The 26,266-nt window shown below is 37.9% G+C and overlaps 1 protein-coding gene across 6 annotated transcripts in view; it reads left to right on the top strand.

The window, feature by feature from the left end:
• The window catches only part of QKI (QKI, KH domain containing RNA binding), a 148,221-nt gene that overhangs the window by 49,816 nt on the left and 72,139 nt on the right, over positions 1 to 26,266 (top strand). For all 6 annotated transcript variants that reach the window (XM_070461708.1, XM_070461706.1, XM_020910198.2 and 3 more), the window contains exon 3: positions 14,759 to 14,875. In XM_070461708.1, the coding sequence (XP_070317809.1) occupies positions 14,759 to 14,875 (117 nt within the window). The remainder of the gene's footprint in view (positions 1 to 14,758; positions 14,876 to 26,266) is intronic.

Here is a 26,266-nt window from a genome sequence, read left to right as displayed (position 1 = left end):
CTCTTTGTGACCCCATGGACTGTATAGTCCATGGAATTCTCCAGGCTAGAATACTGGAGTGGGTAGCCTTTCCCTTCTCCAGGGGATCTTCCCAACCCAGGGATCGAACCCAAGTCTCCTGCATTGCAGGCGGATTCTTTGCCAGCTGAGCCACAAGGGGAGCCCAAGAACACTGGAATGGGGAGCCTATCCCTTCTCCAGCGGATCTTCCCGACCCAGGAATCGAACCCGGGTCTAGCTCCTAATAATAATCTATGTTAATGGGGGAACATAAGTTTTAATTTTCTTTTCATTTTATTTCTCCTGGGCTTGCAGATCAAACTTGGCTAGTCATAGCTTCTGAGTTGGTATGGAGTTATTGGTCAGATCAGTTTCTTAAGACGGTCACCTGCAGAATGGCTGCTGAGCTGACTTTTGTTTTGGAGGAATTATGAGAGGGGAGAAGAGATCAGTGCAGTTCCTTATCTTTACCTAAGCCTTTGTTCCTCTGACTCTGGTGGCTTTCTTACTGTGTTGAAAGACTCAATATAAACTACTTTAGTCTTTCGTTTTGTTGAGAAACTAATGGACAGTAAGTAAAAATTTAATGATTGGCCAAGTCTCTCTTTTCAAAACCTAGGTTAAACCTTGATATTTGGCAAGATATGATCTTAATTATAAGTGAAAATAAAAGCATCTGCACATCTCTCTTTGATATTTTATACAGGAACCTCTTAAGGATAGATTGTTGATTTGAAGAAGGTTAGATATATATTTTTAGTGAATGGTGTAAAATGTTTCAGATTACATATCAACCTTTGGAGTTTGTAATTTAGCAGTGCAATTTGATAATATAGAGCATGTCTTTAAGTTTTAGGAAGAGAGACTATTATTGTTGACTTAGAACTTTAAACAGATCAATTCAGTGAAGGTCAGTTTCATAACACTTGGTTTTCAAGTTTCATTTTTATTTCACTCTGCAAGGGTATTTCAAAGGCCTGCTGTGTACCAGATATTTAATAGGCTCTTTGTGGTCTGAGGATATACTAAATTTCTTAGGATGTTAATAGAAATTATTCCAAAAAGGATTTCAAGACAGTCTGAAAACTAGTTTTGTTTGGTTTAAATTTTTCCAAAGTTTAATGATTTTTAAAATAAGCAGTCTTGTCTTAAAATAGGAATGCTTTCTTTTGTGAGCAACATTTTGGTATTAAAAAGGACTAGTGTGTGGAAGAACAAGCTAAAAGATGGAGTTAGCTTTTAGGGAAGAATAATTACTTGTAAGCAAATGTTTTCCAAACTCAGTTGAGATAGAAAAATTTTGCCTGTGATTTATCTTATTTGAAAAGAGATTGTTAGGATCTACTTGGTTAAGATTACTGTGACAGAGGTCTTAAGGAATTAGATGGTAACCTCATCACAGGCGTTAACCTCCATATCTCTAAGATTCTCACTGAAGTAATCAGAGGAATAGAAAAATTAGAGAGAAACCTGCTCCTCGGGGCTATTGGGTGTTAGATGTTACAGGAAAGGTCAAGGTGCTGATCTCTTTTTGGCCCATTTTGGGAGAACAGTGTCTCCTGGGAGTGAGTGAAACAGTAACAGAATCTTCTTAATCCTAATCCTGTCCCCTCTAAAGTTGGTAAAAATGAAATGGGGTGTGGAGTAGTCCACAGTTATATCTTTTGAGCTTGGCTACCCATTTTTGTGCCTGCTTAACATAGATGATCTAAGTTTATTTTGTGAGTGAATGAACTCATTATTTATACCTTCTTTTGGTTTGAGTTTGAGCAGAAAACTGTAGCTTTTCATAGAATTTGTCTTAACTTTTGGGCTTACCAAGTGGCGCTGGTGATAAAGAACCCTCCTGCCAATGGCGGGAGACGTAAGTGATGCAGTTTTACCCTGCAAACATTGAAATAGAACTTTTTAATGATTAGCCATAGAACTAAGTTTAATTATTTCTTTGGTAAAGTATGTTATATGTCTCAGTAAACCCATCCCTTTAGAACATAATAGTTTATAATAAATTAGGAACTTCCTGAAATCGAAGTTTTGCTTACAGTGTGTGCGTTGCTCAGTCACTTCACTGATGTGTGATTCTCTGCGATCCTATGGACCATAGCCTGCAGGCTCCTCAGTCCATGGGATTTTCTAGCCAAGAGTACTGGAGTGAGTTGCCCAGGCCTACCTCCGGGGGATCTTCCTGACCCAGGGATGGAACCCCGGGTCTCCTGCATTACAGGCGGATTCTTTACCTCTGAGCCACTGGGGAGGCCCTACCAGGCTGCTCTGGCCATGGGTTTTCCCAGGCAAGAATACTAGAGTGGGTAGCCATTCCCATCTCCAGGGGATCTTCCCGACTCAGGGATTGAACCCTGGTTTGCTGCATTGCAGGCAGAGTCTTTACCGTCTGAGCCACCGGGAAGCTTTCCCTAAGTTCACAAACAGTATCAGTAAGTAGCCTGCCTAGCATGAACTTGGCCATCTCTATGTTTCATATTGGCATGATAATTTCTTCTTCTTTACTTGGTAAGGAATTGATTGAGTTTAAAAAATTTATCACTGTTGAATAGCTTGGGGTTACAGAACAGTGATTGATTACTTTTTTGCCTTTTTATTTGTAAGATTATATAAGAGCAGTACAGGTTTGCAGTTTTAAGGACAGATTAAACAAAAGAAAAAAGCAGAATTTGAGAAATGATTAGAAACACGAAGGCTACAGAGGAGATATGAGTATAAAACTGTAAAATTTTGATGTCATTCAGTAGCAAGGGCCTGAAGAATGGCAGTGACAGTTGGAACAAAGACAGGAGGACAGATTAAAATTAAAATCTTAAGATCTTGTAGTCTGTTACATGTGGAGGATAATATTGTAGAGGAACCAAGAGTAAGAGATGGTAAATGTACTGTATTAATAGAATTTAATAATTGAAAATCACTTAGAATAATTGAAAATCACTGTGAACTGAGTTTGTTCTTAACAATTTAGGAACATTGAAGCAAAGGTAGTGTAAGTTACCAGTAAGTCAGATGTAACTAAAGTTTATGCCCCAGAAGAGCAGGTTTTCTTAAGAGCTGAATTAGTAGTTTTGGAGCAGTGTATGAGGGTGATACTTATGCACCAAAATTTAAGAAACCAGTTTCAAAGAGCCTTAGGCTGTATTCATAATCAGTACATACTCAGGATTACTAAATATTTGATCTCCCAGACTTATCTGCAGGGTCTGAGGTAACACTTGTAAGCTCAGTGTTGACTCAAATAATTGTACTGTTCTCTGTGTGTGTGTCTTTTGTTGAAGTTTATGCATATTTGCCATTGAATTATGTGGATAAAGTGATGATCACGTAGAAGTTTTCATTCATGTGAAAGGTTTGGTTAAGGTACAAAGGATGTGAATGTTGATCCTAGTCAGTAACAGACATGAGGATATTGAGAAGGGGTGCTCATGTGAAAGGAGTATGGTAATGGTATGTTCTGTGATGTATGTGGAAAATAAATTGTATTTGGGCTCATTGTGAAAGTAAACTTGAATCTGAAGAGGGTTTTTCTAGACTTTGTGCTAAACATTTTGAGCTACACATGAGCACCTGGTAGAATCAGAGTCTTCAGCAGAGAGGCTTTATGCTATACTGATGAAGTGTCTTGACTCTAGGTGTTCTGGATTGGGACTACTTTTGTAACCTTGAATGTGTTAAATGGAGATGATAATGATAACTATCTTCTAGTGTTGTTGTGAGGATTAAGTGACTTAATGCAGGTAAGTTTTCCCTCATAGCTCAGTTGGTAAAGAATTCACCTGCAATGCAGGAGACCCCAGTTCCATTCCTGGGTTGGGAAGATCCACTGGAGAAGGGATAAGCTACCCACCCCAGTATTCTTCGCTTCCTTTGTGGCTCAGCTGGTAAAGAATCCGCCTGCAATGCAGGAGAGTTTGATCCCTGGTTGGCAAGATCCCCAGTGGCTACCCACTCCAGTATCCTGGCCTGGAGAATTCTGTGGACTGTATAGTCCATGGGTTCGCAAAGAGTTGGACACAACTGAGCCACTTTCACTTTCTTTCACTTTTCAATGTGGCTGAAGTGCCAAGCATCGACGTTGACTTTTATGGAACACTCATAGCAGAACATACCTCATAGGTGTACTCAACACCTAAGAAATGTTGAATGACATAGTCCTTGCACTCATGATGCTTCCATATAAAAAAAACCTGCTCCTCAGGGCTGTTGGGTATTAGATGTTACAGGAAAGGTCAAGGTGCTGATCTTTTTTTGGCCCATTTTGGGAGAGCAGTGTCTCCTGGGAGTGAGTGAAACAGTCAGTAACAGAATCTTCTTAATCCTAACCCCCTCTCCCCTCCAAAGTTGGTGAATGAAATGGGGTGTGGAATAGTCCATGGTTATACCACTTGATCCTGGCCACTCATTTTTGTGGGTGGGAAATAACAGTTTTTTCTGTGACATCATTAACTCTCATTTGGATTTGATTCTGGAAACAGGCTTCTGTTTAGTAAATTTTTGGAATGTTCCTGTGCTGCCGTGTTAGTCTCTCCTCTGGGCTGTGTATGTGTGAGGCACTGTGGGTTCACACACATACACCCACACACGCACGCACGCGTTGCTTTCTAATTTCAGAGAATGCCCTGTAAAGACATGCAGATTATTGCAGATGGTGAGACAGGAGGGCTTTAAGAGGTGAGTCCTCACTTCGGGGAAAACAGCCATCTCTAGGAGTCAACAACCAAGGAAGTCACAGAAGGACCACTTGAGCTTAATACTATGAAATGAGAATTTGACGTGTTTGGTGAGAAAGAAAGTATTACAGGGAACAAAAATTCAAAGTCCCCGCTGTTTTAGAGAACAACATGTTTCTGAACAGAAGGCTAAAAGCAAAGATAAAGGTTTGAAAAGTAGCTAGGGGTCTTTTAAAAGGCCTCGTGTGTAAGTGTTTGGACCTTACACTTTCAGAGATCCTGTCCTCTTGTGTCATCAAACCCTTGTTGGCTTTCATTGCCTTCATATCTTTTATTTTAATTGATTAGATAATTTTTTGTTTTTATAAGTACTTGTTATTTAGCTTCCTAAAGAATAATCATCATCTTATTAACCTGAGTTTGTTTTGAATGGTTTCCTCCTTTTTGCAAATTATATTTTCATACTCAGAAAGACTTGACATGATTTAGGATATCCAAATTCATATGCTATAATTTTAATATTTTGGTTGTTATTGGTTACTTTTCTTCACTTTTACATCTGTTGGTGTAAATGCTTCTTCTTACATGTCCTGTGCCACCAACAGAAGATGTGTATGAAGGCCTTATATACCAATGGTTTGCAGAATGGTTCCTGTAGTAATTATGTACCTTAAGAAGACATATTTGGCTGCTTATCTAGAATTAACATGAAGATAGAGAAGGAATAAGATACCTGTCTCTCCAAAAGTACATGACATTTTGATACATTATTTTTTTTTTTTTTTAAACAGAAAACTTTCGTTGTTTTTTTTTTTTCCTGAACTCTTGTATCTCTGGCCATACTGGTTTCAGTTGGTATAGTTCTGACATGAATATTGGTTGGTATTTTTGTTTACGTTGGTGAGTAGATGAAAGTGAAAATCATGAGGCGTGTGTCGAAACTTTATTGTTCATAAATGTGCAAGCAGTTTATTTGCTGAATTGGATAATGACTTCAAATACTGGAAGAAGGCTATGCTATTCACAGTGGACTTTAGATGCAGCAAACTTTTAAATTTAATCTGCATTGTTAACCTTTTCTCCTTTACTGTCATCATTCGAGTCAATGAAACTATAAATCAAATCAAACAAGATATTCTGGTATTTTTAATTAAAAACAGTTGTATTGCTAAGTAGTCACAACTCTTCTCTCATCTTACATATTTGCATAAGATGGCTTACTGGTGTTGACTACATTAGAAGTGGTCCATTTTTATCTGCCGAACAGAAGACTTTATCAAGAAATACACACTTGTGTGTATGTGTTTGATACTTACTATGTTGCGTACATGATATGATGTAAAGTTTATAAATATCTAACTTAAAATTGGAAAAGACCCTGATGCTTGGAAAGATTGAGGGCAGGAGGAGAAGGGGATGACAGAGGATGAGATGGTTGAATGACATCACCAACTCAATGGACGTGAGTTTGAGCAAGCTCGGGGAGTTGGTGATGGACAGGGAAGCCTGGTCTGCTGCAGTCCTTGGGGTCACAAAGAGTTGGACGTGACTAAGCGACTGAACTGAACTTAAGATCACCTTAGCTATACTAGACGAAATATTTAAAAACAGAGCATCAGTTTATTGTGCAAAAAGCAATCCAAAGAAGTGCATCTTCTTATGAAAATTGTTTTTCCAAAATTTTAAGCAGAAATTAAACATGTCTTAGAAGTGTTTCACTGAAATGAATGCTTTTGGAAATCATTTTTTATGACACTTTGATAGTGTGCCACAAAAGATTTTATCTTCGATTGTACATTTCTTAAAAGGTTAGTGGAAAGATTTGCTATAATACTTTGTTTTGTCATTGAGAAAACTAATTTCTATTTAAAATTAAGTCAGCAGCAACAAATAGCATTAGACATGATTGTTGTTAACTTCTTCTTTAGAAATTAACATGCCACTTGAGGGAGATATAATTGGTAAGCCACAGAGAGGTCTGTACTTAAACAGTAGGGTTAATGAATGTCTTTTTTTTTTTCTCTCTCTTTTCTTCTTTCTTTTGGCCTTTAAATTTTGCAGTTAGCTTAGGCTGTTTGAAATGATTTTCTTTGAATGTGTTGTGACATTGTTTTAATTGAATGAAGCTGCAGAACTAGCATGATAAATCAACACAGAATGAATTTTAATGCAAGGCAAATAATATTAACTTGGAAATTGGTTGCAGTAGACAAAGCAGCTGCTGTGATTAATTTTTTTCATTCTCTACTTAAACCATTTTGCGAAGGATGACCTTGACGGTTTCGATTATATTTGAGTCCCAGTGGTGTGCACTTGAACACATTTGAGCTGTTTTTTGCTGGTTGTGGTACAGTAGAGTTTGGTTCATTTTTAAGGTTAGGAAAATTTTGTTATGGATTTAATATGTTTGACTGGCTTTAAAACATTTTTTATTTAGTGAATAGTAATTGGGAGTATTACTTAGCTATGGCAGAAAACCTTTTCTATGTAATGCTGTGATTTCAGCAAAAGAGATTTAATATATGAAAAGAATAGAGTGTGCCAAAGATGTCCTCCTTAGGGTTTGTGTATCAGGAGTGGAGCCGACCACGTTAACAGAGAGCACAGATTAACAGTTACATATTAGTTACATGCTGAAGTACCTTCATTCATGCTGCATTTCCCACACATTCTTTGGCTGTTTCAGATATATAAGGTATATTCTCTGTATGAATTACTTCAGAAAAAGATCTGTATAGAGCATAACTGTAATAGAGAAAAAGCTGGCAAAGGTTACTTGTTTTAACAGTCAAGGTACCAAATAGAATAAAGTCATTTTCACAGATTTCTTGAGAGCAAGGAGAATTTCTCCTCTTTCTCCTCCTCCCCTTTCTCCTTAAAAAAAAAAAAAATCAGGCATCTATTTCACTCTTTACTGAGTAGCAGACCATGGATACATATTTCATTAAGTTGAATTTGAAAATGAAAGGTTGTTTCCTATTTTACTGAAAAATACTCAGTCAGTGAGGCATGGAATGTGGAAATTCTTGTCTCTGTTCAGGTTGTTTGAGGAGAGGAGCGGGAGTGAAGTTTAAAGAATCTGTGACTGTATATAAAGATAGGGGTTAGCAAGGCCTGTTGATAGATTTTCTGTGGTCGGTGTCTTTTGCTCTTTCTCAGATCCTCATTCTAATATATTTTTTCCCTGTACTGCCTGAAATTAGTCACTTCTAGATCTACTTAGATTTAAAGGCAGCCTTTTTAAAAATTACATGGACTTCTCTGTTAGATACTAAGGGTAGTTCAGACCAGCTGAACAGTTTCAGTAAAATAGGACACAGAAGGGGGAAAAAAAAAAAAACAAAAAACAGACATCTGCCTGAATGCATCAGAGACCTAGCAAGATTGTGAAGAACTGCTAATTCAGGATTCTTGGGAGGACAGAGAATCAAGGTTGAATGTAAGCCTGGCTTTGTGATACTCCTTTTCCTCTAGGTGTGTTTCTTGAATCTGGAGGGGACAGCTGAGAGGCTAAGCTTTGGGAGACATAGGTCTCATCTGTGTAAGCTCCTTCCCATCTCCAGTCTTTGCTTTGGGAAGGAATCTGATGGGTGTGCATTCTAGGGGTAAGAGTGAACTACTTTCCTAGGCCTTTACAGACTTTGCATGTCAGCGTCAAAATTGTGTCAGCCTCAGTAAGCAAAATTGTATTGAGGTGATCTTAGGTTGCTAGTTAACAATAGGTGCCTGGCAGAAGCTGACACATATTCCCTCTGGAGAGAGATAACATCACCTTAGGCCTTATATATTGGAGAGGGCAATGGCACCCCACTCCAGTACTCTTGCCTGGAGAATCCCATGGACAGAGGAGCCTGGTAGGGTACAGTCCATGGGGTCGCGAAGAGTTGGACACTACTGAGCGACTTCACTTTCACTTTTCACTCTCATGCATTGGAGAAGGAAATGGCAGCCCACTCCAGTGTTCTTGCCTGGAGAATCCCAGGGACGGGGGAGCCTGGTGGGCTGCCGTCTATGGGGTCACACAGAGTTGGACACGACTGACATGACTTAGCAGCAGCAGCAGCAGCAAGCCTTATATTATTTCAGTAAGCTGTTTAGTAAATACATTGTCTGGCACACACTAGAAAACAAGCAAACACACAAAGAATGCAAGATGATGTTAACAAAAATCTGAAGAAACAAGACAAAAGAAACACATTCATCAAGACTCTAGATAATAGGATTATTAGACCCAGACTTTATAAAAGTTATGCTTACTGTGTGTATGGAGACAAAAGGCAAGTTGGAGAAATACGGCAGAGTAATGGGAGCTATGAAAGAAGAGTCAAAATGAATGTGTTAGGGAAATAGAAAGTATAAAAGAAAAATCAAACTGAAAAATTCCTTAACTGGGAGTAATAGGTTTAACAGAAGATTCAAAGCTTTTGAAGAGAGAATTAATGAAATTGAAAATTACCTCAGTTGGAAATTCAGTATGAAAATAAATTTAAATTTAGAATTTAATATCTTAATAGGTATCTTTATATCTTAATATATGTAGGCTTAAGGGCAAAAGGTACTACTGGAGAAAAAGAAGACCACTTCATAATGACAGAATAATATAATTTTGTATATACCAACACAGTTTCTAATTGTGTAAAGCAAATAGAACTGAAAGAAATAGACAAAAGTTAGTCACAGAAGAGTTTGCCTGCTTTTTTTTCCTAAGATTTTTTTGATATGGACTATTTTTGAAGTCTTCATTAAATTTGTTAACAATATTGCTTCTGCTTTATAGTCTGACTTTTTGGCCCCAAGGCATGTGGGATCTAGCTCCCTAGACAGGGAGCAAAATTGCACCCCTTGCATTGGAAGACAAAGTCCCAACCACTGGACTGCCAAGGAAGTCTCATGAACACCCATGGGATATTTAAAAAATTGGCTATGTACTGTGGTTAAAAGTCTGAACAAGTATTACAGTGTTGATATTATGTATGGTATTACTTTTATTATGAAACATAGGAAGTTAGAAATCAGTAAAGTTACTTAGGAAATTCTCATATGTTTGAAATGAGAGTAAAACATTTAAATATTCAATAACTATCAGGTTATTTGGCCTGAATGATAGCAGCATACTGCATATTCAAAATTTTGGGATACAGCTGAAGCCAGCTTAGAGGAATACTTAAAGCTTTAAAAGTATATTTATTAGAAAAGAAGAAAGGGTGCAATAAGCTGAGCATTCGTTTCATAATTGGGAAAAATACATAAGGTTAAACGTAAAAGAAGTAGAAGGAAGGTAATAAAGGTAAGAGTAGAAATTAATTTAAGACCCCTGAAAACTATCACAAAATGAAGAAAATCAATGTATTGGCTGGCTACTACTGCGTTTTAATGAACTACCCCAGGAACTTCTGTTAAAACAACCACCATGTATTTAGCACCTGCTTCTCTTGTGCAGGCTGGTCGTTTAGGCTGGGCTCACCACAGCAGTTCTGATCGGCCCCTGTGGTCAGGCCCCTCTGCTCTTACTAGTGACCTGTCTGTGGGCTGGTGTGGATGGGGACTAGATTGCTTGTCTTTCATTCTCAAGTGGGTTAGTCTGAGACTGTTACATGGGAATAACAGGGCCTAAGAGAGGAAGTACACATAAGACTGAGAGTTAGGCTTTTAACACATATATTATTCTTTTCATACATTGTATTGGAAAGCCAGTCACCATGCTATTACCAGATTCAGGAGGTGAGAGGAGCTGCTGAATTATACTGCAAATGACATAGGTTACTTTTAGGGATGAATGGGTCGTTGTGGTCATTTTTGAAATCAGTCTACCCCTGTCAACAAAAGAAAAGGTACATTCATTGTAAAGACTGGAAGGACCTGATCAAGAGAAGGGACAACATAGATAGCCAATCAGGATTGAAGTGGGTACATTGTTACAGATCCTATAGATACGAAGAAGAAAAGTCTACGAAAGCTTTGTATCAACAAATTTGAAAATTTAAACTATATTGACATATTTCTAGATAAACATAAGTTACCAAAATTAATATATGAAGGAATAGGAAATCTGAATTAAGTAACAGAATCTGTAATTGAAAACCTGAACAGAGAAAAAAAAACTCTAGACCCAGGTGCCCTCACCACTGATTTCTCTTCAGTATGTAAAGAAGAGACAGTACACGTTAGCCTCTACAAGCCATTCCAGAGAGTTGAAAAAGGGGATTACATCTCAGCACATTATGGGTCTAGAACAATCATGATGCCTAAACCCCGAGAAACATGAAAAAGGAAAATTACAAGCCAGTTCCATTTCTGAATGTAAATTTAAAGTGCCAACAAACTGAACCTAGTGATTTATAATAAAAGATAATGCATCATGATCAAGTTTATTATAGAACTATATAAGGGTAGTTTAACATTTGATAATGAATTGTAATCCATTGTGTTACCAGAATAAAGGAGAAATATGATTGTCTTAATAGATGGTGAAAAAATGTGATACATTTAAACATCCTCTCATGACTAAAAATAAAAACTCTTAGTGAACTAGGGAATAGAATGGAATTTTCTTCATCTGCTCAAGTATAGACAGATAACTTCAGACTTCATAGTGGCCTACTGAAAACTTCATTTTTGAAATCAGGAACAAGTCAAGGATAACATACCTTATTTGACTTTGAACTCAAGATGTGCTGGCCAGTGCTGTAAGGATGGCCAGAAAAAGAAATTAAAAATATGATTAACAGTTATATATTTTTTCTTTTTTCTTATTTGCAAGTGATACGAATCTTCACCAAAAGGATCCAAAAGAATCTACAGAAAAATTAGAATGAAGAAACAGAGTTGCTGGGTATACTGTATGATAAAAAAGATGAATTATGATTTCACATGTAAAAAAAAAGAAAAATATAATTTACAGTAGCAAAAATGAAGCCCCAAATGTCTTGGAATAAATCTAACAAAAGCAGAGGCACACTAAGAAAGCTTTGTATTCTTGAGAGAAATCAAAAAACGCTTACACCACATTCATGATCCTGAATATTGTTATAATATCCCAATGAAAGTTACTGCTAGAACATTTTAGAAATTGACCACCTATTTCTGAAATCTGTATAGACACACAAAGACTGAGACACCTTTGAAAGAGGAGCAAGGTGAAATAACATGCCATCCTGCGTATTAAGATTTTGAAAATAAAGTTACATTAAATGATAGTGAGATACTGAGCCAAGTAGATTAATAAGAGAACCCAGAAGTAGACCCATATATATAAACATGTATAGATGTTAGTTACGACAAGAAATAGCATTGCATTGTAGATCGGGGGAAAGGATAGTCTCTTCAGCAACACGTGGGACAGTTGGGTATCCACATGAGAGAACAGGAGAAGAGGAGGTGGTTTTCTCATCATGGGCGTCACTTTCTGGCACACTGGGGACATAAATGAGAAAGTCATGACAATAAAGCTTCTGAAAGTTAATACAGAAGGAAGGGTATCTTGATGACCTTGGGATGGAGAAAGACTTCTTTTAAGACAGCTGCATTAAAATTATTTGTAATTTAATTCAATTCAGTCTGGTTAAATTAAATCATCTTAAGACACCATTAAAGACCAAAATGGCAAGCCACAGGAAGGGAAAAGGTATTTGCCACACGTGTGACTGCAAAGTGGAAATCAGTAAGAAAGCAAAACAACACAATATAGAATAGTCTGAAAACTTCGCATGTGCTTCAAAAATATACATCTGAATGACCAAAAACATAAGAAGTATTGAAGTGTATCAGAGCGAAATCCTCTCCTCTTTTGGGAATGTAACTGTGGATGACCGATTTAGAAAGTAGTTTAGTGCTGTCTACTGAAGGAATTTTGGGGCATTTTCCGGGAGATGGTGAAAGACAGGGAAGCCTGGCATGCTGCGGTCCATGGGGTGGCAAAGTGGGACACGACTAAGCCACTGAACAGCAGTCTCCTTTACCAGCAGTCTTTTCCCTAATGGGACAATCCTTTGTCCTGCGTTAGTATGTACACTCTTGCATGCAAGAGACTTCCTCAAGTTAGAGTATTCCTCAAGTCTTTGGTGAACTTTGTCTATACATACTTAAGTATGAAGCACAGAATTGAATTAGAAGCTCGTATTCTTGAACTGGGCTTGCTTATTGCAGGGTTCAGTGGGACTTGATCACCTGAAGCGAAGTGTCAGCCTTTGAGAATGGAGCCAAATGCTACAGTGTGAGAGTCTTTTTTTCAGGCAGCTTTTCTAGAGATGAAAACTCAAGCCTGATACCTGCAAGTTAGATGCCTGGCTATTGATAGTCTTTGGGCAGGGTTTGTCCTGTGTATATCATTGCCATCCTTCTGGTTTTCTGCAGAACTCAATGCGGGAGTTCCTGGTCTCTCTGGAGTTCTGTAGGGCAAATTTGCTATTTGATCATATCCCTTTCCATGGACATTCTGAGCTGACTTGTTGATTGAGGGCCTGAGGCTTCCTGAAGTGAATTTGTAGTAGACTTCATAGACTGTGACGCACTGTGTGGACTTTGTATTGGACGTTCGTATCTACTGTGCTGTGCACACATGCAGCCCTCATCACAGCAGTTCCAGATAGCTTGTCTCCATCACGTGACTGAGGCTCGTTTCATACACCTTCCCGATTCTTACTGATGACTTACTACTGGAGCTTGAATACCATCTGGGGTCTGTGTGCTTTCCAAGTATAAACGTGTAATCATTTACACGTGCAGTACTTCAAGTACAGCACTTCAGTTTATTTAGATTGGAGGTATGGGAGGAGGGCTCTCGACTGGATGACAGCAAGGGTTTAGTTGGGTGAAGAGGTAGATCAAGTCCTATATGCCAAAAACTAGGCAAGGTAAAGGGTTCTATTTGAATGCAAAGAGATGGTTCAGGCAAGTTTCAGAGTTTCGAGTCTTGTATACCTGGGTCAAGGACCTGAGAGTCTTTGCTTGGGGTGGAAGAACTGATATCATAATCCCCTAGGGAAGAGGACTTTCTTCCATCCTCAAACATGTACACACACATCTTTCACTTGAGAATCGCTTCTGTAAGATGCAGCAGTGCTGCTGAGCAGCTGAGGCGAAGCAAGCAGCCTCCGGAGCTCAGAAGGCTGAGGAGGGGCCTGATTCCTCAAGCCCCAAGAGCAATGACCTCTGGCGTGTTAGCCTTATGTGATGATACACTAACCGTAGGGGTAAAATGCAGGAAAAAGTAGGAAGCATAGGTATTAGTAACGTTTGAATAAACAGATAAAAACCACCCATGGATCTTTGTGGAACTGATGATATAAACATTCTTTTTTCTGTCTTTTATGTAGATGACATATGAATAAGGAAAATACCTTTCAGTGTTCGTAGTCAATCTGTTCCTCTCATTGGCCTTTTAAAAAATTAACTTCTGTGTATGAATATTAGAAGTTTCTGTGGTGGGATGATAATTATAGTTATTTTTTATCACTGTTCTTTTTGTGACAAGAGTTAAAGTTCTTTGTTAAAGTAGTGGTACAAACTGAAGGTAGAGATGGGAAGTAGGAAAACAAGAATGCACATATAAAATTGTGCAAGGATTGTGGGGAAAAAATGTAGACTCTTATGTCTTAAATAGTTAGTATAGTGTGGAATCCAACTTTGGCCATCAGTGTTCTGGCAGCCAGCCCCAAAATACAATGTTCTCTGAACAGTTGCTGAAGTATAGATTAGATCAATAAGATAGGAATTTCCCCCAGGGATTTCTGTATAAAAGGCAGCCACTTTTTAACATAATAAATAGCTCCTGGAACCCTGTCATAGAAGGGATTTGTTGAACTTTTCATGTACACTTGTTTAGAGTGTGCATGTTGATGGGAAGTTAAATACAGCACCTGTTTTACATAGATTCGGCTATTCTAATCCATGACTTGTATTAATGCACATGAAAATTTAAAGCTAAACCATGAACTGCTGTCATTACACCCCCAAACTTGGCAAGAAACTGATAAGATTTTATTTCAACTTAATATTTTAAAAAATTTAATTGGAGAAAGTTAAGTATATACTTTAAAATAACTTTAAATGAATAATGCACGGTGTTTTTTTCCTCCCCCCCCCAGTTTAATTTTGTTGGGAGAATCCTTGGACCTAGAGGACTTACTGCTAAACAGCTTGAAGCAGAAACAGGATGTAAGATCATGGTCCGAGGCAAAGGCTCAATGAGGGATAAGAAGAAGGTAAGTCCTTCAGAATGGGGCCATATAAAGTATAATAATGTACTTATATGTTATAAATGTACTAACACATTTTGAATTTTAATAACAAAATATCTAGATCTTAAAGCACTATATGTTATTTCATGTCAGAAAATTTTTAACTTTTTAAAGGTGGTGTCATGATTTTCTCTTTTTGATTATCATTACTTTTCATTTACCTAGCTAATATCAGTTAATTCATCATATTCGCGTTGATTTTTACACTTGAGAAGCTGCCAATTTGGAAGTTAGAGTGTTTAACGTTGTATGTGTTAAAGATGTAACTGAACTTTGAAAAATCTAAAATGTTTCTCTTGATGAGATTTAAATGAGAAGAATCAAATGAATTCCTTTGGATTTATGTCATCTCATCAGGAGAGTGAGTAAACATGGGGGAAGGCTTGTAACTAGCCATATGTGAGTCATCTTTGTTTTTACCAGCATTTCACGTTGAGTTTGTTTTCCAGACATTTTACTTTAAAGTATATTGTTGTTGTTTTCTGGTTTTTTTCCTTTTGCCACTTCTTATTTTTCTAGTTCAGTTGATGAACACCTACTTACCTGCCTTAAATACTGTTTTTTCAGAAGGTTTTATTTGCCTGTTTCCTTTTATCCAGTGATACTATGAGGCAGAATTCTTTGAATTCTATCTGTGTGAAATATGTTTGACATATTTTTTAAGAATAACGTAGGTTTTGATTGCCAAAGATTAAATGTATTGTTAGGAAGGGTTTGTTGTGTGTTTGATTTTTAAATACATTGCCTTGAAAGAGACATCAAATGGAGCTGTGGGCAGCTTTGCCGGAGTGTGTTGTGCATTGAATCCCTCTGTGGAGCTTACGGAGTGAAAGCCAAACCTGTAAAGTACTCTGACTTCATTCGGATAGGCTGCTTTTTCAGCTCTCACCTCATTTCATTTAAACTCTCCCATTAGCTGACTGGGTCAAAAGCATTTTTCTCTCCTTACAGATAAATAATGACTTAGTAGTTAAGCTAAGGGGAGAGGCCCTCAATAATACTAATTATCTATAAATTTTATTTTAAGCTGTTCTTGTCAGATGAGTATAAAGATATTTTGAGGAAAGCATGTGAGTTCTCCCTGAGCATATTTAGCAGTTGTATTTAAAACAATCATTTTTATTAGGATCTTAAAATAATTGAATCACTTTGTGACTCAGCTGAGTGGCAGTCTTGTATTGCCATGCAGATTTGGTTCCCATGTTTGCGCTTATGGTTGCTTTGCATTAAGTAATGCTGATTTAATAGCCTAGGTGCATACAATAAGACAAACTCTCAACGACTGAAGGACAAATCTTCACCAACAGATGAGTGTATTCATCAGTTAAACAAGTTGTTATATCAGTTAACAAAGCATGTTTTGCCCTCTCCTCAGCCTCTACCAGTTGTGTAGGACCGGCCCTCCACTCACACACACACATCGAGGAGGAGCGCTTGGAACCCTGTGATGAGACATTGCGAGTGCTGTTTTCGGTCAGGTTGAACTTGGAGCGTGCCATCATTTTCGATACAGTAGAGTGGTTAAGAGTGTAACCTCTGTAACCGTCTTGCTGTCATTTGAACCTTGCTTCTGTCACTTGGCAGCTTTGTGATTTTAGCAGATGACTTCACCTCTTGGTGCCGGGTGAAGCGGGAGTGGTGAAGTCACTGATGGCCGTGAGGATCACTGAAGTTGTAGAGCACGTAGCATGGTGTTCTGACACATAGTAATCGATTCATGTCAACGCTTGCTCTTTAATAAATTTTCTTTACACTGTTAGTACCTTTTCTGTTTAAACTCTTACGTTGTATCATGGAGGAGTACTACAGTTTTTTAAGCTTTGGAAATGACAATACTTTGTTGTTGCTTTGTGACCTTTGAATATCCCATATTCTCACAGCTTTTTTGTTTTGGTTCTCTGATGGTTGATGTGTTCATGTTCTGTCTTGTCCAGTTTGTTCTTAAGCACAAACAGAAGTGGTTAACACATTATATTTTTTTAATTTGTACTGTTGCCTAATGAAATTAAAAAAACCTTCAAGATTACAGATCATGAAAGCAGTGATTAAGACACCAACAAAATTTTGACTGTAGATTGCATTTTTAGTTTTATTAAGTGCTATAGATGAATATACTTTGGGAATATCCAGGTAATTTGAATGGCTACCGTATGTTTGATATTATGGTGAAGAATTTTTGTGTAGACTTATAATGCCAAGAGTGTCTCTGTAATATTAATTTAAATCTCTGCATACTAAATTGTCAACCGTGTCATTTTGGTTTACTCTGCACTGCTCATTGAGTTCATAAAAATGTTAATAGAACTTACGTCAAAATGGAAGGTACTATCACTTGTTGCTTGGCTGTTATTTTGAAAAAGAACATGAAAAATAGATGGAGACCAAAAAATATTGAAGTGAATAATAAGGCTGATTGAAGCATATTCCATGTGTTTAAAGGAAGACTAAACTTTTTCTTGCAGAGTTGTCAGTTTACGTAAAAGCTGAGAACCTGGAAAAATCTTAACTTGTTGACTGTCCATGGTATTAATGATGGAATGCTGTTTGCTGATCTCTCAGTAAGGGCATGCCATGTCTGTTTTACGGAGTATTTCCTCTGCTGTTTGATGAGTACTTGGCATAGAATAGGAACTGGGGAAAAAAAAAAAATCTGAGAAGGGGTGAATGTGTAGGTAGTAAATGAAAGACATAGATGTTCCTCTCTCCTTTACCCTCCCCAAAGTTTTTATGAATACAGAAAATGATAAATTCTATGTGTTTTCAGTTCTTTGGGAAAGATAGGCAGTACTGTGTCATTCTAAGCTGTTGGTTTTAAGCAAGGGAATGAATATGCTACTTTATATTTTTCATTTTCCTGGATTGCTGTTAGTTCAGAATTACGTTGTCATTGTATATAAATACCCAGAGGAATGGTACTGGGTAATTTCAGGAGCCTGAGGACAAGAACTTATTCACACTTCATAACTGACAGGGAGCTGTGCTTGTCTTTCTACTTCCACTCCCAGCTGAAAATGTTAGTGCATGAGATGTCTGCTGCCGCCGTGGTTCAGCTGCTCAGTTGTGTCCAGCTCTTTGTGACGCCATGGACTGCAGCACACCAGGCTCTTTGTCCGCCACTGTCTCTTGGCGTTTGCTAAGATGCGTGTGCATGGAGTCAGTGATGCCATCTAAGCATCTCGTCCTCTGCAGCTGCCTCCTCCTGCCCTCAGTCTTTCCCAGCATCAGGGTCTTTTCCAGTGAGTTGACTCTTCCCCATCAGGTGGCCACAGTATTGGAGCTTCAGCGTTATTCCTTCCAATGAATATTCAGGGTTGATTTCCTTTAGGATGGACTGGTTTGATCTCCTTGCAGTCCAAGGGACTCTCAAGAGTCTTCTCCAACACCGCAGTTCGAAAGCATCAATTCTTGGTGCTCAGCCTTCTTTATGGCCCACCTGTCACATCCGTACAGGACTACTGGACACGACCAGGCTATGATCCATGAAAAGGGTGAGCTGTCTACAGTTGATCAAAGTCGGGTGTTGGGTCTTCTGAGAATGTCCAGTGGGACTCAGCAACTCTGGTTAGAGCTCTTTGCTTGAAGTGAAGGGATGTGCACTCGGTATCAGATGGCCATTCGAGGGCTTCTAGTAGCAGTGGCCAGATGGTGTTAACCACATTTATGATCTGTTCAGTGTTGTATTCAGACTGTGCAAAAATCACAAAAGATAATTTTTACTCTTCTAACAGTAATGAAGGCTTAAAAGAGGTCAAGTAACTTATCCAGTCCCTTATTTCTAACTATTAACTACACTCAGTATAAACATGTATCTTGCTGGACATTGACATTCAGCTCTATAATTCATTCTCTTCAGAATATGAACTTTGAATTTAAAATTAGAGAAATCTGTTATAAAGTTTTAATTTCGATTTTAATATATTTCCCAAATATATTTGACCACAATCTGTACATTCTGACTGATGTCTTAACTTGTTGAGGAACTGCAGTGTTGTATGGGCCATGGTCTCTGAAGTAGTGTCAGAGGGACATACTGTCCCATTGCAAACATAGATAGAATTGCACAACTTTTTTATTTGCCACTTTTCATATGCTTACACATTTTTCTCCTATTCTTACATTTCATAGATGTTTTACCTAGTTAATATGTGATGTTTTTAGAAAAGTTTAAAAGTGTATATGATCAGAGAAAAAGTATAGCGAGGCACCTGATCCTGTCGCTTTAGAGACTACTCTTGTTGACAATTGTGATGTGTCTAGGAGATCATTCTTCCTGCATTGGTATATACACTTTCACATGTGTTGTAGAAAGGGAGTCTTACTATCCTTGATGCTTTGTAATTAGCATTTCCTGCAGCTCTGTACCCTTTCCTGTCAGTTTAATTGGCAAATAATTGAACTTTATAATGTCTGAGACTTTGTGCTGCACGATAAGAAAACTTAAAAGATAGCTTAAGGCAATATTAGCAGTATATGCAAAAGTTAATTTGCTTGTATGGAGGAAACTTACACTTTTATTTTTAATGAAGGATGTTATTGCTTTCTCAACACTTTGAAAATGATCAAATTGATACAGTTTTTTTGGTTTGACATACTAAAGTGGTTGTGATAGCCAATGACATAACATCAGGCACAAACATGGTCTAGATAGCCCACTTTATTAATCTTGTTGAATGCTAGACTTCTGACAACCTGGAGCATAAGTGTAGTTTATTAAAACGACAACAACCAGAAAAACAGCTTTGCTCATGGCAGATTCTAAGCACTGTTCATTCATCTCCCAGCGTCGCACTGCCTGTCTCCTTTCACGTGTGCCTGGTTACCCCTGTCCTCCTTGCCCCTCTGTCTGCCGGATGGTGTGGGCCGCAAGTTCCGGACATCATCTCAAGCTGGAGATACTGTATTAGGTGTTTCTAAAATAGAAGGGCTCTTCAGCGCTGTCATATTTGTGTGTGTGTTTTTTTTTTTCCATCACCAGAACAATTTCTTGTGTTGTTAAAGGTCTGGTCAGTGTTCCTAGTTCCCCTCTTGTCTCATAAATGTGCTTTTAACAGAAGTTTAAATGGTGTCCATGTGAGGGGCTTACACGTTGCATTTGATTGATAGATCTGTTAAGCCATTCTTGCCCTGGCCCCCATTTCTCCTTGTAGTTTATTTGTAAAGGGTCTGAGTTGCTTGTATTGAAGAATTCCCATGGCCTTCGCTGATTGTATTTTCATGGTCATGGCCATGTTTATTAACACTTATCTCTGTCCCTGTATTTGGGCAGTTTGGTAGTGAGAAAGGTTTAATAAGGTTTAGTTCTCCTGCCCTCCCTTCCTCATTTCCTTTCTTCCTTTTGAAAGAAAATTTTGTAAGTAAATGTTGTTGTGGTACCGAAAATCTAGTGTTCTTTTGATTTTAGCGATCATTGTTGATTGTTTTTCAGACCTTTTACTTCAGTAGGAACTGAAAAATAGTTATTACCCTGTTTCTTTGCTATTATTAGTTAGATTTAATTTCATAGGAAAGGCTGGATAAATGCTCAGTTTGTTTTTGTTTTGTTTTTTTTACTCAGTCCCTTATTTACTAGGTTTAAAATAGTGAATTGGTTCCTAGGAATCCTCCAGAGGTGTAGAATTAGTTTTTTTGTTTTGTTTTTATTTGAGTATCATTATGAATGCATTTAAACAGTTTTGATGTATTTCAGTTCATTGCACCACAATTTGAAGGCATCAGTTCTTCAGCACTCAACCTTTTTTATTGTCTAGCTCTCATATCCATACATGATGACTGGAAAAACCACAGCTTTGACATACAGACCTTTTGTAGGCAAAGTAATGTTTCTACTTTTTTTTTTTTTTTTATTTTTATTACATCATTACAGTAGTTTTTGTTATACATTGACATGAATTAGCCATGGATTTACATGTACTCCCCATCCCAGTCCCCCCTCCCACCTCCCTCTCCACCCGATCCCCCTGGGTCTTCCCAGTGCACCAGGCCCGAGCACCTGTCTCATGTACCCAACCTGAGCTGGTTATCCGTTTCACCCTAGATAATATACATGTTTCAATGCTGTTCTCCTGAAACATCCCACCCTCGCCTCCTCCCAGAGTCCACAAGTCTGTTCCATACATCTGAGTCTCTTTTTCTGTTTTGCATATAGGGTTATCGTCACCATCTTTCTAAAGTCCATATATATGTTTCTACTTTTTAACACGTGGTCTAGGTTTGTCATTGCTTTTCTTCCAGGGAGCAAGCGTCTTTTAATCTCATGGCTGCAGTCACTGTCCACAGTGATTTTGGAGCCTAGGAAAATAAAGTCTGTCACCGTTTCCATTGTTTCCCCATCTACCTGCCATGAAGTGATGGGACCAGATGCCATAATCTTCATTTTTTGAATGTTGAGTTTTACATTATATTGTTTATATTGTAGTAAACTTGTGGTTGGGCACAAGAAACGAATTATTGTTTTAAATGTTTTCAAGAAGAAAAGTGCTATAATTTTTCTGTTAGTTTACATAGCCTTTCTCAGCTAGGGTTCCTCATCTTAGAAGTTCTTCAGTTTCACTAAGAGTGGTTCATAATGAGTACCATTCTAGATAGGAGAGAAGTGAACCATATATAATTTATGCCTTGGGCCAGGCACTGGGTACTTGATTCCCTTGTGGACTCCCTATTTGAGAAAGACTGTATCCCGTGAGGAATGTTTTTTTTTTTTCTTCTCTATTTTATATTCTTGCCCTACCACCTGCTCTGACCCCTGCCCTTGGTACCCTTCAACTCAATGTGTTGAAAGTAGGAATTTTTATGGATTCTCTCTGAAAAATGTTACTTTTAGAAACTTTCATTAATCTGATTTGAATAGTGTGTGTGTGCTAAGTCGCTTCAGTCAGGTCTGACTCTGGGACCCTGTGGACCATAGCCTGCCTGGCTGCTCTGTCTGAGGGATTCTCCAGGCAAGAACACTGGAGTGGGCTGCCATTCCCTCTTCCAGCTGAATAGTTGTATTTAGCTATAAAAACAGGTCAGTTGATTTAGAGGAGTAATTATGAAAAGTATAGTATTATATATCTATTTGGAAGGAACCTTATTAAAGCTATGAAGTCTAACACATATTTAATTCTGTGATATTTTAGTTCCTATAGTACACATGGTTGTCACTCATTTTTCCCAATCCCCCACCATAGTCAATACCTTTTCAGGCAGTAAGTAGTTTTGAATGCCTGTGAATTTTGTCCTCAAAGATCTTTTACCCTGAGAGACTGATATGTTGACGGTAGACTGATGCACAGTGTGGTGTAAACAACAGATGTTAGACATTGTGCAGTGGGAAGCCAAGGAAGTGATGAGTTCTTTTACAGGTTGAGGACTTGAGGGAAAGCTGGGGAAGATTGGACTGGAGTAGGAATTTACAGGGCAGATGAGTGGAATGGTATTCTAGAAAGAAGTAGGATCACCCAGTATGTGTCCTTAGCCAGTGCTTGGCATGTTGCAGTGGAAGTTACAAGGTTTATCGGGAAAAGTGGTGTTGGAGGTAGGCTTGGATCTGAGGATATAGGGCCTTGAATACTATATTAAAAAGTTTTTCTTTTTCTTTGGAAAGCAGTGTATTGGAACTCATATTTTTAAAGTAAGAAGTTATATGATACATTGTTTTAAAAAGAAAACCTGGCTGTAGAAAGGATGGGTGTAGGGAGAAGAGATCAAAGGCCACAAATAACCAAGTCTTAGACAGCTTGACTTAGAGAGTTCTGTGTGTGTGCAGAAAATCTTTGAAACTCAGATCCTCTGATCCTAACTCTACTTTGAATACAAAACAAAATAATCTCTTAACCTTAGGACCTTTGACATACTTAATGTCCTGTGTCTCAAAGGTGTCCTATGCTAGCTATAAACTAATCCCCTAGGAGCTTCAGTCCTCCTACACTTTTTTTTTTCTTTTTAATGTCAAGGAACATGGCACTGAATTCAGCCTCAAAAGTGATTGATTGGTTTCTTTTTAAAGAGAAAGGAAAGCCTGCATTTCTGAAAGAATTTAAATCAGTACTTTTCATATTGTCTGCCACAGAAGACCATTACAACAAAGTTCTAATTCATCATAGACCATTTCTTTTGTAAAATCACTATACAGTGAAGTAAATTATCAGAGAAACAGTTTTTAAAAAGACAATTTTCATCTTGTTTAAAACTTGTATGTCAGCAGAGAAAAGTGTCCAGTCAGAATGCTGTGAGCACCCCAGAAACTATAGCACACAAGGCTCCTCTGTCCTTTGGATTTTCCAGGCAAGACTACTGGAGTTGACTGCCATTTCCTTCAGGGGATCTTCCCCACCCAAGGATCGAACATGAGTCTTCTACATGTGTCTCCTGCATTGCACGCAGATTCTTTACCACTGAGCCACCAGGGAAGCCCTGATGGACAGAAGTATCCAATCAGAGTGCCATAGAAGCTTCTAAACACTTGATTCTGTGTGCTGGGAGCTGCACTTGGAGCAGCAGTGGCTTACACGCCGCTTACTGGCTGATTGAGTCAGCGGCCCTCCAGGATGGTGAGGGAGCCCTCGGGTGTGCTCTCCCCTCTGCTTTTCTTCTTTCATCTTATGCCCTCATTTCATCTGTGAGTGCTTTTTAAAACAAGTTTCATTTTGGAATATGAAATTTCACATGGAATTTTTAGTTCTGTTTCTGGTTACATGTTCACTTTGGACGTAAGTAATTTGACTTTAAAGTAGTATAAAGCAGTACAATACAAATTAAAGATTTATTTCAGATTGGATAGTATTTCAATACATTTTTATAAAATAGAGTCATTCCTTTGCCTTTATTAATTGCTGAGAAAGATCAGGAAGATTTGAAATAAAAATTCTGCTACTGTTTTTTCAAGTACAGTTTTTTTTTTTTTAATTTGTAAGACTCTTTAAGGGATAAAAAGATGGATCCAATGAAAATAAACCTGTTTTCATTACTAAACTAACTTTTTAAGTAACCTGTAAAACTTAAGCTAATTAACTCTGCTATAGATCTAATACCACGATGAGTTAATTGTCCATGTCTAATGAAATGAGACATGAATTTCAGTGAAAGGGAGAGTCTATTTTATCACTGGATGCTGTTAATGAGCCTTTTAAAATTAAGTCTTGATTGCATTGTAGTCAATTTAGTTAAGGAATCTTTGAGTATCTTATAGTATATTGTGTATAAAGAAGTTTTTTTTTCCCTCAGAAAGTTCAGTTCTCTTGTGAACAGAATTAGTAGTGGAATGTTGCTTATGTGTTTATCATTATGCTACATCAGTTGATTTTCTTTTTCAAAAGCCTTTGACAAAGAAATTCAATGGAAAATTTTTGTCAGTTATATTAGTGACAAATTATTAGACCATTTCACAAGCAAAATGAACTATCTACTCTATCCTACTACTTTTATTTTTTCTTCTTCAGTTATGAAAGATAACAATTTAAAGAAATTATAATGTTGCTCTTTGAATTTTAAAGTGTTTTTCTTTTTAAATCATGTGTAATTGTTAACTCTTTGACTTTTTAAAGACATGTATAGTTGTTAATTCAGAAGTTGTCATAGGACCAGGATGTTATCATAGTCTTGTTAATGTTAAACTTGTGATTCTTCATTTTCCAAATTATTTATTACTTAGAAAAGAGGAAATAGAAACTACAGCAGGTAGTTAAGACTGCTTTTAAAAAGTCTTAAGTTTTTGCTTAATTCAAATACGTATAAAGTATTCTAAATATAAATTACTAATCACTTCACATAGGAAATACTAATATTTTTCAGATTCTGATGTGAAGGGAGTTTTGTAACATTTTACCTTTGTAACTAAAAGATTAATTTCTGACTAGTAACCTTATTTTCATTCTTGCATATTTGGCAAGGATATTTAAAAAAAAATGATGTTGTGTCCCTCAGTTCAGTTCAGTTCAGTTCAGTCGTGTCCGACTCTTTGTGACCCCATGGACTGCAGCATGTCAGACTTCCCTGTCCATCACCAACTCCCAGAGCTTGCTCAGACTCATGTCCATCGAGTCAGTGATGCCATTGTGTCCCTAGCACATTATATTAGTTTACCCCATATTGATGATATTAACTTTCATAATTTGTTAAAATGGTGTCAATCATATTTTTTCATTGTAGAGATACTCTTCCCCCTTTTAAATGAACTGGTTTTAGGGGAGTACTTTGATGTTTTGTGATTATCCTCCTCGCAGGAAAATTTTGCCTGGTGATTTTAGCATTGGTTAATGACCTATCCAAATTCCTTATTACTGTAATGCAATGTTTGCGAAACTGTTATTTTTCAGTCATTCCCTTTACATTTATTAGTTGACATTGAGTTTGTAAGAAAGATACTGCCTGCCTGTCATTTCTGATAGGTTCAGATCTCTTTCTCTGTGTGCACTCTTCCCCCAATCCCCCGTGTGGACTTGGATGTCCACTGAATTCCAGACAGCTTACCCAACAAGTGAACTTGGTGAATGGGTGGGGTGGCTGGTGAAAGCAGTGTTGAGCTGGTGGGGGGTTGGTGGTGAGGGTGCAGCTCTCATTGTTTCTGCAAATTTGTTCCTTAATTTTCACACAGCCCTGTGAGGTAGCTGCTGTTGTCCTAGCTGTAAGACCAGGGAGAAAATGGAGGCATGGGGGAGGTTCTCTTCACCTGGCTAGTGAGCTGCCGAGTCACAATTTGAACCCAGGCTGAGTGCCGGAGTTTAATCCTTACATTGCCATCTTTTGATCGCCTTATTTCCATTCTTCCTCTCTGTCTCCCTCTGGCAACCAGTGTGGTTTTTAAAAAGTAACCCTGCAGTACATTCTTATGTGTTCAGTGAGGGTCAGCTCTTCACTGTGGGTAACGAGGCCCTGCTTGGTCACGAGTCCTGCTGCTTCCAGGCTCCTTTTCTCGTTGCCGCCTGTGCCAACTGTGTGGCTCACAACGAACTGGAAAATTCTTCCAAGAGATGGGAATATCAGACCACCTGACCTGCCTCCTGAGAAATCTGTATGCAGGTCAAGAAGCAACAGTTAGAACCAGACATGGAACAAGGACTGGTTCCAAATTGGGAAAGGAGTACATCAAGGCTGTATATTGTCATCCTGCTTATTTAACTTCTATGCAGAGTACATCATGGGAAATGCCAGGCTGGATGAAGCACAAGCTGGAATCAAGACTGCTGAAAGAAATATCTCAGATATGCATAATATCTCAGATATACAGATGACACCACCCTTATGACAGAAAGAGAGGAACTAAAGAGCCTCTTGATAGTGAAAGAGGAGAGTGAAAAAGTTGGCTTAAAAGTCAACATTCAGAAAATGAAGATCATGGCATCCAGTCCCATCACTTCATGGCAGATAGATGGAAAA

This window comes from Odocoileus virginianus, chromosome 34 (genome assembly GCF_023699985.2).
Source record: "Odocoileus virginianus isolate 20LAN1187 ecotype Illinois chromosome 34, Ovbor_1.2, whole genome shotgun sequence".
Lineage (NCBI taxonomy): Eukaryota > Metazoa > Chordata > Mammalia > Artiodactyla > Cervidae > Odocoileus > Odocoileus virginianus.
This window is presented reverse-complemented; position numbering and strand designations above follow the sequence as displayed.